A 15491-nucleotide genomic window follows, 5' to 3' on the forward strand; every position below is an offset into this window, starting at 1 on the left:
CCTTAGGAACTCATTTTGAATATCGAACAAGCAGAAAACAAAGACAGAATTTGCCCAAATCCTCATTTATGAATTAAAAGACAAAACCTGAACACATCTCCAAATACAATATCTCAATATGGGGAAAGTTGGAGCAAGTGTTGCCAAATGCAGATGAATACCATTGAAGAAATAAAAAGGTCAAACTTGAACAAGTCTTCATATATGAGATGTCGATGTGGGAAACTTTGTGAAAGGTGATACCTTAAACCAGGACGTATACAGTGAAGGAATACAACTGTGTTATACTGAAAGACAGTGGGAACATTAAAAATAAGCCCTAGTGAAAGAAGCACATTAGGCAGTAAGAATTTGGGGAGAAGATATCTGGCAGGAGAGTATACCAGGGGATCCGCAGACCCCAGAAAGGGATTCCTGGCAGGGGAGTATTCAAGGAGTTTCTCCATAAGAAGTTATTGGTTTGAAAGAGACATTTTTGCTAACCATTGTAAATGGATGCTTGAAAGAGTCACTTTTGCCATCCTTGAGAAGTGGTTGTTTGAAATAGACACTTTTGCAAATTTTAAGGAGCCATTATTTGAAAGAGACACTTTTGCCATCCTACCCAAGGGAAACCCCTCTGGATACAAGAATTAATTTGCTGAATTTGTCTATTTGCTTTTTGAACACTTTTGAACACTTTTGACCAAACTTACATCAGAGACACTTTCCTTAGAATCTTAGTTGTTCAATTTTAGTGTGAGGGTGAGATTCATGTTTTAGACACAAGGACAATGTATATAAATTTGACAATGAGACACAGACTGATCTTTAGTTTTAATTTCCTAGGTAAGGAAACTCTCTTTAGGATCGGGAGAGATAGGCCTTTATCCAACCCTTTTCTTTCAATAAAGATGTCTATTGTTGGAAACACTAACACTTTGCGTCAGCCTCTCATTTCTGACCCCTCACAGGAGTCTCTGAAAGCCAATTTTTTTAAATGTGCTTTGTTGAAAACCATGCACAGAAGATTATTACTTTAACAAAATATTGGTATAGGTTGATTTGGTGGAATCTGTTTGGTCGTTGAAGAATTGGTTGAATTTCTGTTTTGACATGTTCATTTTCCGAGTATAAATATGCGGGAGATAACCCCCCGCCATACCTCCCTTAATCCCTGCAGATTATTTATATGCCTAAACCCACTCCCCACATAATTATGTGGCAAAATGGGTCCAATTCTCCTGTGACCAACTCTCCAACGCAGTATTCTGCCAATCCTGAAATATCTTGTTCATTTTCTCGCACTCCATGAAGACCCAATTTTTCGTGTGTCCTACTGGTAGGTTTGTTCCACTACCTCATCATAAATTTGGGTCTGCAAATAATAAATGCAGTGCAGTAAAAGCAGGACTGGATGAGCTATTCTCTCATGACATAGAGCAACAAAAGTTCAGTCAGCCAAGAGTAGGATCTTGACAAAGGAACTTTAAATTCTCCTGTGCTCGGCATGTGATTTTCAGGCATTCCTTACTTTTCAGCTCTGTAAAGAGGTTATCAATTAAGTGAGACTGGTGACCACTGGGGGATGGGGGCAACCACCCACTATGCGATGGGATCTCTGGAGGCGGATGATGGAGGAGCAACCAGTTTGCCATCTCTCCCCTCACATTACCCTAGAGCAGCCCACCCAATACCGTCCATACAAGTCACAGAGAAATGTTACAATGAGAGGACATCTTTATTGTCAGGTCCATAAGATATGAAGGATGCACAAGGGGGGAAACCACAAAAGAACCAGTCCCTTGATAGAGTATGAAAATATGCAGTGTCTGCAAATACTGTCTGCAAATACTTTCATGTTCAACTTGGCCCTGCTTGCAAGGATCAGGGCTCAACAAGTATGCCCCAGCAAGGAACGCAAGCAGGAGTTGAACCTAAACCCTAAGACTGCAGCCGAAAACACAAATAGAGCTTCTACAGTCAGCGGGAGGACACTTGGAAAGAGAGGTGTAATTTATAGTGATCACCAAAGTGAAAGAAGGAGGATCTGCGGGACACCATCACAGGGATGCCTGACCCCAACATAGCAGGAAGACCCTTTATCAGTACAGACCGCTATTCCTCGGGGGGCTGTTCAATTCAGATTATTAATACACCATCCTCATCAGTTCCCCACATGTTTCCAAGTGAAGACTGAGAGCAAACACACAGCAAGTAAGTAAAACAATTACTCTAGGGCCAATCTTAAATCACAAAGTTCATGGGAAAACACACATGGTCTTCCAAGTGAGAGCTGTGTTGCAGAGAGAAGAAACAGAAGGCAAGTAAGATCATTTGAGCCACCGTTGGCCAGACAAAAATAGGCCAACTAGAGGTATGACAGACAGGAATGGAGTAAGCAAAGCCGATTGAACTCAATTTAGACCTGGTCAGGTTGAAGGATGAGGATAGATGCAGGAGCTTGCTAAGAACATGGGCCCAGACGCTGCTAGTAGCCAGGCCTAGAAGAAACAGTCAGGGAGCTGCCAGCTGGTGGTGCTAAATTAGATATTTGTCGTATCTGCAAGACCACAAGCCCAACTAAAAAGCTTGAACCCCTAGAAAACCAGCTGTGGTTGAAAATATCTTATCCATAAATTCTTAGGTAAGGTGGAGACTTTCTACCAGAAAACAAAGTAGGAATATCGTAGGGGATGAGTGGTACATTACAACGCTTACATCACTAGCAGTTTCTAGGCCACAACTGCTTACAGAAGAAGACATCAGGAGAGGCTTGGTCATCAAAGAGAATGGTTAAGACGAAGTAAAAAACAAAGGCAAAGATCATGAGGAGGAAAAGGCAAAGAGAAAGAACTGGACTGGGGCACACAAAACCCCCTGTGACTGTGAGTGACTTGGTAAACACTGGCGTGGGCAGATGCGCTCAAAATTTTACTTAGACTATGAATTGGATTCAGGACACTAGGCTGTTTTAGAATAGGGTCCTTTACTGAGCTTTCTTTATCTGACTCCCCCCTCAATGAACCTCGGAAACGCTGGCTTATTTTGTTTCCTTATCTGAATAGGTGTTCCAGCCACCAGTCATATGAGGAAAGAGAATACACGACCAAGGGTTTGAATCATCAATAACAACCTAATAACACAGGCAAACCTTGAAACATTTATCAAGATTCTTTTGGTTGTACTAGCTACCATAGAGCCCATGGGGCTTGTAAAGTTTGTGTTGGTTTCACTATCCTTCCTAAACCCACCCAGTGTTATTTCTTTACAGAGAAAGCTGGTTAGCAACTAATGTTCGAGTTTCTTGGTGTCCTTTTCCTACTTCTCAGGACAGCCCACTCTGAATACATTAACTGTCTAAAAGTAAAGCTACAAGTCCCAAGGGAATAAAGAAAGCTAAACATTTCAGACATGGAAAAAAATAACTTGTGGTACTTATTCCAGACCCTGGATGCATAATGGCATAGACAAATGACCCATAATGCTGAGTCACAGAAGTCTAAGTGGCAACGGCATATTGACACCACAGAGCGGTAGGGAGAGGAGACTTGCAGACACGCCAGACGGTTGAGAGGGAATGAAGGCCAGAGGAGTCCAGAGAGTGAGAGGTGCCAAAGAAAGATTCTAAAGGCTCGAGAGTCTGAGTAGATGTCCACCCCGCAGTATAGGGAAACAGGATATTGGGTCTCATTCCAAGTTTGGCAGTGCAGGAAAAAGGTGGTAGTAATTCCGTTATCGCTAGTTCATTGGCACCGCCAAACTACAAGTTTACTGGTGGGAGTTGACTGAGTTACCTCCAGCCAAGAACTGGAGGTAAAACGGGCCCCCATTGGCAAAAAAACAGCCAGCATTACCTGTCCCGGTAATACTGGCAATCCTTAGGACTCTATGGAATGGGGATTTACCTACCGTTGCTGGCACCTGTAATATTCCGGGAAAACTGGGATATCAGGTGCTGGTAATGGTAGGTCCATTTGCCAGTATCCTGGCAGATTTACTGCCAGAATACTGGCAAACCTGGGATGACCCGATTGATCGCTGTAAGCTTGAATTAATTACAACCACTGGCATTTCTCTGGCAACCATCCAGACCATTGTTTTCTACCATTCCATTACAAAAAGGGAAAATACATATGAAAACAGGTTTGGTCTCACCCCATCGAGAACCTTTAGGTCACATCCCTTATGCATGAGACCACAAGCAACCGCAGAGATGTTGTGGGCTCATTGGGTATTATCAGTAAGCTGCATCTTGGGTCTCTAGGAAAGGCAAGCTCAGGAACCATGTCCGAGGATACTCGTACTACTCGTGGTGACTTTATCAAAAGAGAAAAAACTTCCCATCATCAGTGAGCTGGCAAGACCCCTCAGACAAAGCGTGTGACCTACAGAGGTTTGGGAAAGACACCAGAATATAAAATCAAGGTCCACTGAGCAGAAGTGAGTGAATATAATTGTGGAATTAATTAGTGGAGCTTGTGAGGCAGAGTCACAAAGCGGAAGTGACCAAGCCAAACAGCAAGCATCAGACCCTGAGGCAATAGAGCAAGATATCAGCACCTGAAGAAAGGCCTGCAAACTAGAGAGGGGCGGTCACCAGGAACGATGATTGATGGCATGATGAATAGATCCGGAGGCAAGCTCTCTAAACAGAGAGGTGAGAAATAAACAAGCACTGCATTCTGGGAATCGTACTCCACTCACTAGTACATTATGAAAGTCTTAGAAGAAACATTACAGCACTGCACTCAGATGGAATGAAAAGGTCCAGTCTCAGAGCAAATGCGATTAGACCCCCGAATTCTGGGAGACTTATGGATATCCTGAAGCCTTGGAAAACCAAGTGAATGAATACTGAACCACTGTGCTCCAGTGGAGAAAGCAAAGTATCAAGGTGCTGCATTTTTAGGACACGAGGCACATCCCCTAAGATTCAGGAAAACCAAGAAGGAACATTAAACACCTATGCTCTGATAGAGTGTTATTGTTAGCAGAACAATATAAAAGTGATGAAGAAGCTGCATTTTGGGAAACAGAAGCTCATTTCTACACACCAGGAAACTAAGAACATAAACATTGAACGACTTTGCTATGGTGGAGCAGAAGAGTCCACTGCGAGAGATATAAAGTGATGTATGTGTTGCATTGTGGGAGAAATAATTCCTTCCCAAAACACCACAGAAACATCAAACAACAGAGAGAGTGGCAATAAAAAGTGCTGCAGGATGGAATGGAAATGTAATCCTGAAGCCCAATCACAGCAGAGACGGGCAGAAAGTACCAAGACTAAAGAGAGATAGGGAAGTTCCATTAACACTGTCTCAATCCTACCCAATTGAAATGTCCTTAAGAAATGTGGTATTTGTATTTGGGTTTTATATTGCACAAACCTAGCTATGAAGCAACAGAGCGCTGCACATGTCTCAGAGGGTATCAAATGAGGTAAGGATGCAGGGTTACATTTTCTGTTTCTGGCCATGGGGGTGAGATATGATGCAGAATGTTTGAACTTTATGGTTATTGAATTTGTAAGGACACCACATTAGGACACTCAGTCCCAGAGTTGATATGTTTAGGAAGCAGAGGGCATGGAAAACTGGTGGAAAACAGGATTTAAAGCATCACATTCCTGCAGAAGAGCAGCCCTCTTTGAATGTACCCTCAGCAAGTTAAAGGTGGGCACTTGTGCTCTCGGCATAGTAGAGGCAGTAGATCCCTTCCTCAGCTTTAGATGTGGCCGGGTACTGCTTAAACCTGGGCATAACGTTTTTGTAAATACAGAGTTGTGCTTCATGCTCTCAGTAGCTCAATAAGAGGCATCCTGGAAGATATCATTGTGGGCTAAATTGTATCCAGATCAAGCAAAAGAAAGTTGAAAGGTAAAGGTTCTAGATCCAGGCCTCCCAGAAGTGCATCATAGGGCGTTGTGGGCAATGACGCGTTAACAAGTGTATCGCCTACTTTCTGCTCTTCTAGTGCACCAGCACAATGCACTGCGGATGGATGAAGTGCACAGAGCAGATTCTGGCTGCTGGACTTCCAAAAGACCTGCGGATTGCATGATTGGAAATGTGCCCCTTTCATCTCAGGCATGCCAGGCGGTGAGGAATATTGTACAGCAATACTCTTTCCATGCCATGCCCTTCTGCCACAAACACGAATCTTGAGGCACTTGCCTACTAACACCAGAATTCACAATGCCTCACTCAGAAGGCATTTCTGAGGTCAGGGGGTTTGCTTAGGGCCAGGGATGGTATGGTAGCATATCATCCACCTTGTTGAGAGAAGACAGGAGGGGGTGGCTAGCTATTGGCTAGATACACACTGCAAAACCATTGCACTGCAAAACCATTCCATCCTTTACTAGCCCCACAAACATATGATGGCACACTTGCCTCCTTATACCAGAATTCACTCTGCATCACTCACTAGACGTCCCAAATTGCTATATGCCCCACAAAGTACCTGGTACATAAGTGAGAATGGTGAACCAAGTGAGGAAAGAACCACCTAGAGAGGCTTAGTTTGGCTGACGTCATGGAGATATCCTTATGGTCAGGGTTGGTATGGCATTATATGACCTACATTTTTGAGAGAAAACAGGAGTAGGTGGGTAGCCTTAATACCCTTCCACAGTGTCTTCTGGCATTTGAATGTTAAACAATTCCATAATCTGCCATCTCCAAAAACTGACCTTCACACATTTAGTACTTACACAGGAATTATCTCTCCCTTACTCAGTATACACGTGCCATATGATTGCATAACCCAAAATGGTTCCATGTGATAATGTCCCCGCAAAAATGTCACCATGCAAAAAACTAGCTGAAAATTGCCATTTTTTGCAGAGACATTATTACATGGAAAATGTAGGGGACTCCCCCACAATCCCCAAAACCTTTTTCTTTTCCCGGCGACATTATGTACAGCGACTATATATATATCTAGGGACATTATTACCTGATTCCCTCAAAATATGTCTGGCTCATAGGAGATAATCGAGAACCACAAACCAAGGGACCTCTGTAGCCCCCTCATTGCTATCCAACCCCTCCCCCAACACACCCTAGCTTTTCTTGTCTGGATTAGGGCAGGGGTTTGTGCTTATGGCATCAGAAAAGATGACTGATGGGGGAAAAGCCAGGGTGAGGTGGCTATTCATTGGCTAGGGATCTGCAACCTCGGACCCTTCTGATATTATAACTCCCAGGATCCCTCATCAATGATTTATTTCTGACTGGAATGAAGAGGCTGGTGCCAAACATTTACCTTTCTAGCCTGTTAACTCACACTCCTTTCAGGACGGATACACACTGAAGCCCTAATGATAACTGATGGACCTTCTGCTGACATCATGGGCCTGATTTGGCACTTCACTGCCCTTTCCAATGTGTTTTTGTCTATCCTTCAGATCCAACAACTCTCTGCCCAAGAGCGAAAGCTTGCTCCGGCTACAGATAATTAAGAATTACATAACCTGGAGATTTCTGGGTGTGAACGCCTGCAGGATTAGCAGTGACGATATCTGATGAGATAGAGGCAGTGAATTCTAGAGACAGAAGGATACACATACCTGGAGATTCATCTGTAGAAGTAACTGCAGATTGAGTAGTCCAGACATTGGGAAGCTCTTGGGTGTCTCCAGTTGGAGAATAAGTGTTAGAGTCCTCTGGAGCATCAAGATGAGTGGTTTCGAGAGACCCAGTGATTGGCTGTTTAACAGGTGAAGAGGAGCTGCCCAAGGAGGCATACTGTGAGCCTGTGCTTGATTCCTTATTGCATCCACTGGGCACATATGAGAGTGGTGGTTCTGATGCAGATGGTATTGGTTGATGAAATGAGGACACTGAAAGAGAAAAGCACAACTACCTTTCAAATAAATTAAAAGCACTTTTTCACTCATGATGTGAACATTGCTGATGTAAACAAGATGTAGGATGATATACAATTGGGAACTGCTAGCTTTCCTTATGTACATCATTACTGTATTGTTCACAGTAAGTTGATGTGAGAAAATGAACTATTTAAAAAAAAATTGTTTAGTTGCGAAACACAACTTTTCAAATATCATACACAAAACAATGAATAAGATACAATTCATACAATTTTGAAGCATAAATTAAAATTAAGATTAACGAAAACAAATGTCACATTAATATATTGGAATAAATTTGAATCAGCGAAAGACAGATGTCACATTGATCTATTAAAATATTCACTTTTCAACAACTTTCAATGTGACACTGTTGCTTCTAGAAAGTGGACAATTGCCGGCAATCTTGGACACGAAAAGACTAATTGCCATATTTCATCTTGATTTAACTGGGTGTTCAGATCGAAAACATGCTTTAAAAATTGTCTGCGGATTGAGGAGAGGCCAGGACATGTTATCACGAGATATTGCAAGGATTCGAGCTTTTGCTCATCTAAGCAGTATCGGCAATGCCTCTGACTCCTAGGAATTAGTTTCCTCCTAAACAATATTTCTCGGGTGTGCCACAGGTTGAACCTGAAGCACATGTATTGGCTTTGAATATGTGGTGATAGACATTTGGTAAGATATGCCGCCATTTGCCTATATTTTTTCCTCCCAAACAAGGTTATATCAAAATCCTTAAAGCGGGCACAAGCAGTTATGTTATATATCCAGTCAAATTGGAAAGGTTCGATTTTAACTTACCCAGGATTATTGATTAATAAGTCCAGATCAAGGGAAGCCGCTACAATGACATTGAATACAATTTTACACCAATTTTTAGAGAATGGGGTAGAATTTGCCAAAAGATGTTGCGCTACTTTGCTCAAAATGTTGGGTGTTTGCATTCCCAACAAGCATTTACGAAGTAACGAGCACATCTTCCACAAAAATTGTGAACATAGGGACAAAGATCCCAACTCGTAGCGTGTCATGGGTATCGGAGTACATTTGGGTAGGTGTAAGACTTGTTTCCAAAATGTGGACTCCAATTTATCCCATTCCTCTCTTTTCTCAAGGCAAAAGGCTTCCATGCTTTACATCAATATTGGTGATACTTTCATCTGATAAAATGTTAATACATGTTTAAGTGAGTATTTACCAAATCTACAGGCTAATTATTTTGCTTGTGAGGTTAAAGCCTGTAGTTTGGATTGCAGTTCCCACTTATGACACGCTAAATTATTTAAGTTTGAGAACATGATTCCTAGATATTTATATTGATCTACAACTGTCAGATTTATGTTTTGTAACCTCCATCTGTATAGCTGTTTCTTGTGATTTGTACTGTTCTTACACACCACCAGCTGTGATTTGTTGATGTTTATTACCATATTGTTTTCTTTGACATATGTGTCATGGGTATGCAACATATTTTTTAGGCCTCTTGGGGTCTGGGACAGTATCACCAAATCATCGCCGTATAAAAGATGTCTTATTTTCTGATTTCCCAGTTTTGGCGCATCACAAGCTGTATTAATAAAAATCTCGCCCATGTCAAATATAAAAAAATTAAACAAGAATGATGCAAGTGAGCAACCTTGTTTCAAGCCCCTCTCGGTCGCTATTGGGGCGGACAGGGCACCCTTGTATGTAAATCGCACTTACATCATTGTTTGTGTATGAAGTAACCTGACTAGGGCTAATACAGATGGTGGACAATTATGTTTTTTCAATTTGTTATATAACATAACCCGGTCAATTGAATCAAACGCTGCCTGAAAGTCAATGAACGCCAAATATAATGATTGACCCTGTGCAGTGTATTGCATTTTGATCAGGTTTAGACATATGATATTTGGAACAGTCCCCATTCCTGACACAAATCCCGCTTGAAATGGATCTTTTAGATGATTCTCTGTGATCCATAGATTTAGTTCTTTTAGCAATAACCTCCCATAGATTTTACCCGGGACATCTAACAATGAGATGGGTCGGTAGCTACTAGGCATCTGGCGATCACCCTTCTTAAATATTGGGAGTGTGATTGAATATGTCCAACTTTTTGGTAATGTGTGGGCAAGATTTATAGCTGAGAATATCTTAAATAATATGGAGGCCCAAAGATCGGGATGCGATTTCAACATTTGATTCTTCAACCCATCAGGGCCCGAAGCCCCTGAGTTGCTTGCTGTTTTAATGAGACATAACAATCAAAGTTGAGATGGAATTTTTGCATAAGCTTGCTAGAGTCTAAGCTTACACTGCCATGAGGTACAGAGTACAGATCAGTGAAGTATTGTATCCACCTTTGTTCATTCACTGTGCTTGATTGAATCGCGATCTGTGAACCCAATGCAACCTGATTAATGATTGACCACATTTTTGCTGTATTCTTGGTTGTGAGAATGCTCAGCATGTTAGCACCATCGTTTTGATACATTCGTGCTCGATGTTGTTTTACCCAATTTACATAGTGATTCCTAATCTTCCTTAGTTGACTGGCCTTCAGGTCTGAGGGGTAGTGAGCCACTTTCCTCAATTCGGCATGGTGTAATGTTTTCCTCATTTTAACGGCCTGATCAAATGAGTGGAGGTGGAATTTAGCTTTTGGTTTGTTATAATTCGATTTATGCTGCCGGAATAGTTGCATTGTATTGCTATACTCTATTCCTAGGCAGCCCATTCCCCAACTATTCTCACTGTGTGAGTTTGCCAGGAATTGGTTAAAGTGCTGTAAACCCTCCTCCGACCATCAGAGTCGATTCAACCCAGGATTGACAAGTAAATAGCTTCCTCGCTGAGAATTTGCACACTCTGGGCTTTGATCTTCACTCTCCCATGTCATCGCTAAGATGTTGTGATTACTTAGCTTGGAGTCTCCAACCTCAAAGTCCAGTACAGCTGGTAACAAATTGTCATTCACATATATATATTCAATTACAGAATGGTTGTTCCCTCTTTTCCATGTTGCCTGAGGCGGTATGTCTGCTTTGAACATACCATTTAGCATGTGAAGGTTGCGGTACTTAATGAACAAATTCCAATGAGGTATTCTTGCTCCATCTCCTCAAGCTTTTTCCTCACAGCAGTTGATGTTTAGATCCCCTGCTATAATTAGAAAAGTCACCATTGGATCGAGCTCCACCAATTCTAGTAGCATAGTTAGATCTTTATAGAATGTATTCTCTGGTATTGCAATCACATTCCAATATACATTCAAAATTGCATACCCCGATTTTTGGATCATTACCTTCACCATGATCATATGGTTATTTGGCATGGCCTACAATTCTGATGATGTTTCTTCATAGTTTTAATAGCGATTAACAATCCAGAAGGGGGTCTACCAGATACTGGTTTATAAGCAGGTTTTAAATAAATGTCATGGTTGTCCCATACTGGAGCAGCCGTGAGCCACGTTTCTTGCAATAATATTATATCAGCTGCTCCCAAATTGCTGCTATCGTTGATGAGCAGATGGCTAAAGCCTCTTGTATTCCAACTCAACAGCGTGATGGTCTTTTTTTGACTTATTATGTCTAGTTATTGTTTCGCCTGACTACATTTGCATTGACATAGATTGACTTTTTGTTCTGACACTTTGTCCAACAGACTCTGGGACGTGCTCGCCTTGGATTCATTTTTATGATTTTTGTCTGATGTATGATTTATGAGTGGATGAGTGGTGTTGACTCTATTTTTAGCTCAAAACCCATTTCATATAGAGCCATTTTTGCTGACCAAATTACATTTTGTACCACCCGTGAGTTCAACCATAGTCTGACTAAATTCAGCCTACCATCATTGGTGAACTCCACACAGTCGATATCTGATGAAGTTATATCCTCTAACTGTGCTACATCAGAAAAGATGGCCATTACCAACCTCCCATTGAGATCGTATTGCACACATGGAGATGGCGGCATTCAAGAATCAAAGAATGCATTGCTAGTCACCTACCCTCTAACTTAGTTGGGGGGCTAAGTTTGTCATTTTTGACAACGTTATGTACATCGCTCAAAGTAAGGGGTTTATTTATGAGTTTGATGTTCCTTAGAGCTATTTCAATTTGTTGGAGTACTTCTGCTGTGATGTTTAAACCATTACTGTTTGAACTGTTGTTCCCCCATTTAACTTACTGCTATTTATTCACTGCTACGGCTGGTTCAATATTCAATTTGGGAGGAGTGGGCAGTGAATCACCAATATGTGTGGCTTGCCGAGGCCCCCATCTCCCAGGCTAGTTGTTTTTTTTGCTGAGGGTCTTTGTAACTGTACTCCTCGATTCAGTTTGTCTTTGTAAAACAGCATCCTGGTGGGACTCCTCTACCACAACTGACTGCCCCTTTGCCTTACTCGCACCGAATAAATCTGTGATCATATGACCAGCCATAAAGGCATTAACGGCTTTCCGTATCTCCTGTCTATGATTAGCAATTGCCTCATGATCTCTTGCTTGCAGCAGCTCAACATTTGCCGCTCTGGGGCATTCGGTGGATACATGAGCCCCTGTTTTCAGACGGTTCTCGATGTTTCCATTGTTCACTTGTTGGACTAACTCATCTAGAGGGGCATAATCCAATTGCTTCGCACCATTGTTTGCCTGACACCCATTATCCTTGAGTAGTGGTTGCTGCTTATATATTTTTTTGATCGCCTGGGAGGCAATTGTAACATTCTTCTGTGGAATACTAATGGCCTTGAAGAACTGCTTAGTTCCCGATCCCACAAAACGTTTTGTTGTTTTCTGATTTTTAGATAACTTACAAGGGAAACTGCTTTTAAGTTGCCCCACTCTGCCTGGATTAAAAATGGTATGCACTATTTTTGGGGCTATGGTAAGCGCCAAGCTAGGGGCATCGTTTAGTACAGACTTCACTGTGGGAGGAACCTGTACAGGTTCTGTTATGGCAAAGATTACTTTATCAATGCACGGTAATACTGTGGTTGCTTTTTTTTAACTTACTTGGTGACTGTAATTCACTGTGTTTCAGTGTTTGACACGCTACTGTTGTCACAGTTGTTTTTGCGATTTCACATGGCAACTGAGAAATAGTTTTAGTACTCAGTTGCTGGCCAAGTGACTCCTGCCAGATTCGCATATTCTCCAAGACTCCTGTCTGATTGTTTAATTTGGCGTCTATTGTTTCAAATAATTTGCCCAACGCTTGTATGGCCAGGTTCATAGCTTGAAGGGTGACTTCTAACAACCTATCATTTTGTGAGCCGAAATTCGGCTCATTTACATTTGATAGTGAATTGTGCGCTCTCCTAGGCGTTGGGTGCATGAACGAGATGCTTAATGCAGAACTGCTATTAGCAGCATCCGGATAATCAAACATCACAGGAGAGTTAGACAGGTTATCTGGCAAAATTTGTACTGAAACGACTGAACCTTCAGAGTCTAAATCAATGATTGCAACGTCAGTGTTAGGCCGCTAAACCGTTTCAGATGTAGGTGACTTTGCCGTTGGTGGAAGCGCCTTTAGCATAATGCTATCGTATAATGATGCCCTTGTTGATAATGATGCTCCTGTTATAGGGGTTGAATCAGATAGAGAGTCTGAATTAGTTGTTATTGCAACACCGGGGTTGATTGCCATCGGTATTGCAGGTGACTCCAGAGCCCACTGCAATGTATCTCTAATTGTAGTAGGGGGCGGCATAATCACTGTTGCTTTCGCTGTGTCTGGAGTACCCACCCCCACCCCAGAACTAGTATCTGTTGCAATTCTTACACGAGCATCTTTCCAAAATGCTCGTATATCTTTACAATTACCAATGTTCGGGGATGCAGCCACTCTTTTAGAGGGTGTCCGCATGCGCGGTGTGGGTTGAACATACCATACTGGCAGTGCGTTGTCCAGCGACGGGGGTCACAAGAATCCTCTCACCCCGAACCGCTCGGTTACCAATTATTACCGGCATATCTGTTTTGAGTGTGCGTGGCTGCATATTGCCCTGCGATATTAAGCCGGAAGGACCGCGAAGTACCTCTCCTCCTCGACACCTCGGCAAAGAGGCCAAGAGGTACTTCACAGGTACTTCCACTTGGTGCTCGCGCGCTGGTGCATGCACACGGATGGTTATATGGCCTTACAACAAAAGGGGGCATGACCTCAGCGGATGATGCTGTGCTGTGGCCCAAGAAACAGCGTTTTCTAAACAAGAAAATACAGCAGAATTAGCACAAATTACGGGGAAATACCGAAATATCCACTTAGAGTCTTTGTAAAGGGTGTTAGTTGACACGTACTTCCAAATTGATCACAATAAGTTTCTCACTACTCCACCAGCATACGAGGCCAAGAGGTACTTCACAGGTACTTCTGCTTGGTGCTCACGTGCTGGTGCGCACGCACGGTTGTTTATTTGGCCTCACAACAAAGGGGCGTGGCCTCAGCAGATGATGCTGTGCTGTGGCCCAAGAAACAGCGTTTTCTCAACAGTAAGTGTTTTTTCCAAATTGATCACAATAAGTCTCTCACTACTCCACCAGCATATAAGGCCAAGAGGTACTTCACAGGTACTTCTGCGTGGTGCGCGGAACTATACAATAGTACTTCAATTATTTTCCTAAGCATTACAAAATAAAAAGACACAATTATGTTGATTCAAAATGTTTAGTAATTATTTAATTGGTTTAGTCGTAAACTGCGATAAGGACAAGTGATCGTGGGCATTACCAGAAAGAAAGTTAATTTGATTTCCAACATTCATGTCAAGTTCTGGTGTGCTTGGGAAGGTACCCAGAATGGTCCCATCGTCATGACTGCTACAACCAGGCTTGACTGGTCTATAGGGCAATAGGCCACTGGCCGAACCAAAAACATAAAATGCTAGTGTGGGCCAGTTATTTTATTCAAAGTGGGACACTTTTTTGGCCAGTTTAATGAGTTAATTCACTTTGCGGCTAGTAATTATGACCTGTGTTGCTGATCAAATATTCTTTAAAATGCACAATTTGCATCACACTTTATCCAAAAAACTCCCCCTTGGTTACAATTCCAACAGTGTCACAAAAGAAATTAATAGCCATTTGCAACCGTGGGCCACTTTTTCATTGGTGCCCGATACAATTTTATGGCCCAGTCCGTCCCTGGATACAACTGTATTTAAGAGATGCAATGTTATGACAAGCAAAGTCTTGATAGCAGGAATCTACCTTAAAGTTTACTAATCCACGGTGCTGACATCTCAGTTGGGGTGATGGTGCTGTTTTGGGGTACAGAATTAGCCCTCTATTGTGTATGCAAGAGACCAGAATATTCAGTGGCGGTCTGCTGTTGTCAGAAATTCGCAAGAAATGTGTTCAAGATGTAATCCTAAGGATTTTTAAATATCGCGTGTGAATGGATTTCAATGGAAGTCTATTGATGTATGGGCATGTGTACAGCCCAATATAGATAGACATCCTGACCCTGAGCCCCGGCTTCACCGCTCAGCAACTCCTCCTCTAAAGGTCTGCAAGGATTTTGGGGAGAGGGCACATTATCTCGAGAAGACCATTTTACCCTTGCATCCAAATCCAGAGTCTGTCTCAGAATTAGTATATCTGGTTCATGGTTACACACAATGTTAGGGTGATTGT

The 15491-nt window shown here is 42.2% G+C and overlaps 1 protein-coding gene across 4 annotated transcripts in view; it reads right to left on the minus strand.

Annotated features, from left to right (window-relative positions):
• The window catches only part of LOC138453575 (scavenger receptor cysteine-rich type 1 protein M130-like), a 500179-nt gene that overhangs the window by 113319 nt on the left and 371369 nt on the right, over window positions 1-15491 (minus strand). For all 4 annotated transcript variants that reach the window (XM_069606566.1, XM_069606582.1, XM_069606572.1 and 1 more), the window contains one exon: window positions 7556-7828. In XM_069606566.1, coding sequence (XP_069462667.1) covers window positions 7556-7828 — 273 coding nt within the window. The remainder of the gene's footprint in view (window positions 1-7555; window positions 7829-15491) is intronic.

The sequence above is a fragment of the Ambystoma mexicanum genome, chromosome 1p (genome assembly GCF_040938575.1).
Source record: "Ambystoma mexicanum isolate Mex_15411 chromosome 1p, UKY_AmexF1_1, whole genome shotgun sequence".
Classification (NCBI taxonomy): domain Eukaryota; kingdom Metazoa; phylum Chordata; class Amphibia; order Caudata; family Ambystomatidae; genus Ambystoma; species Ambystoma mexicanum.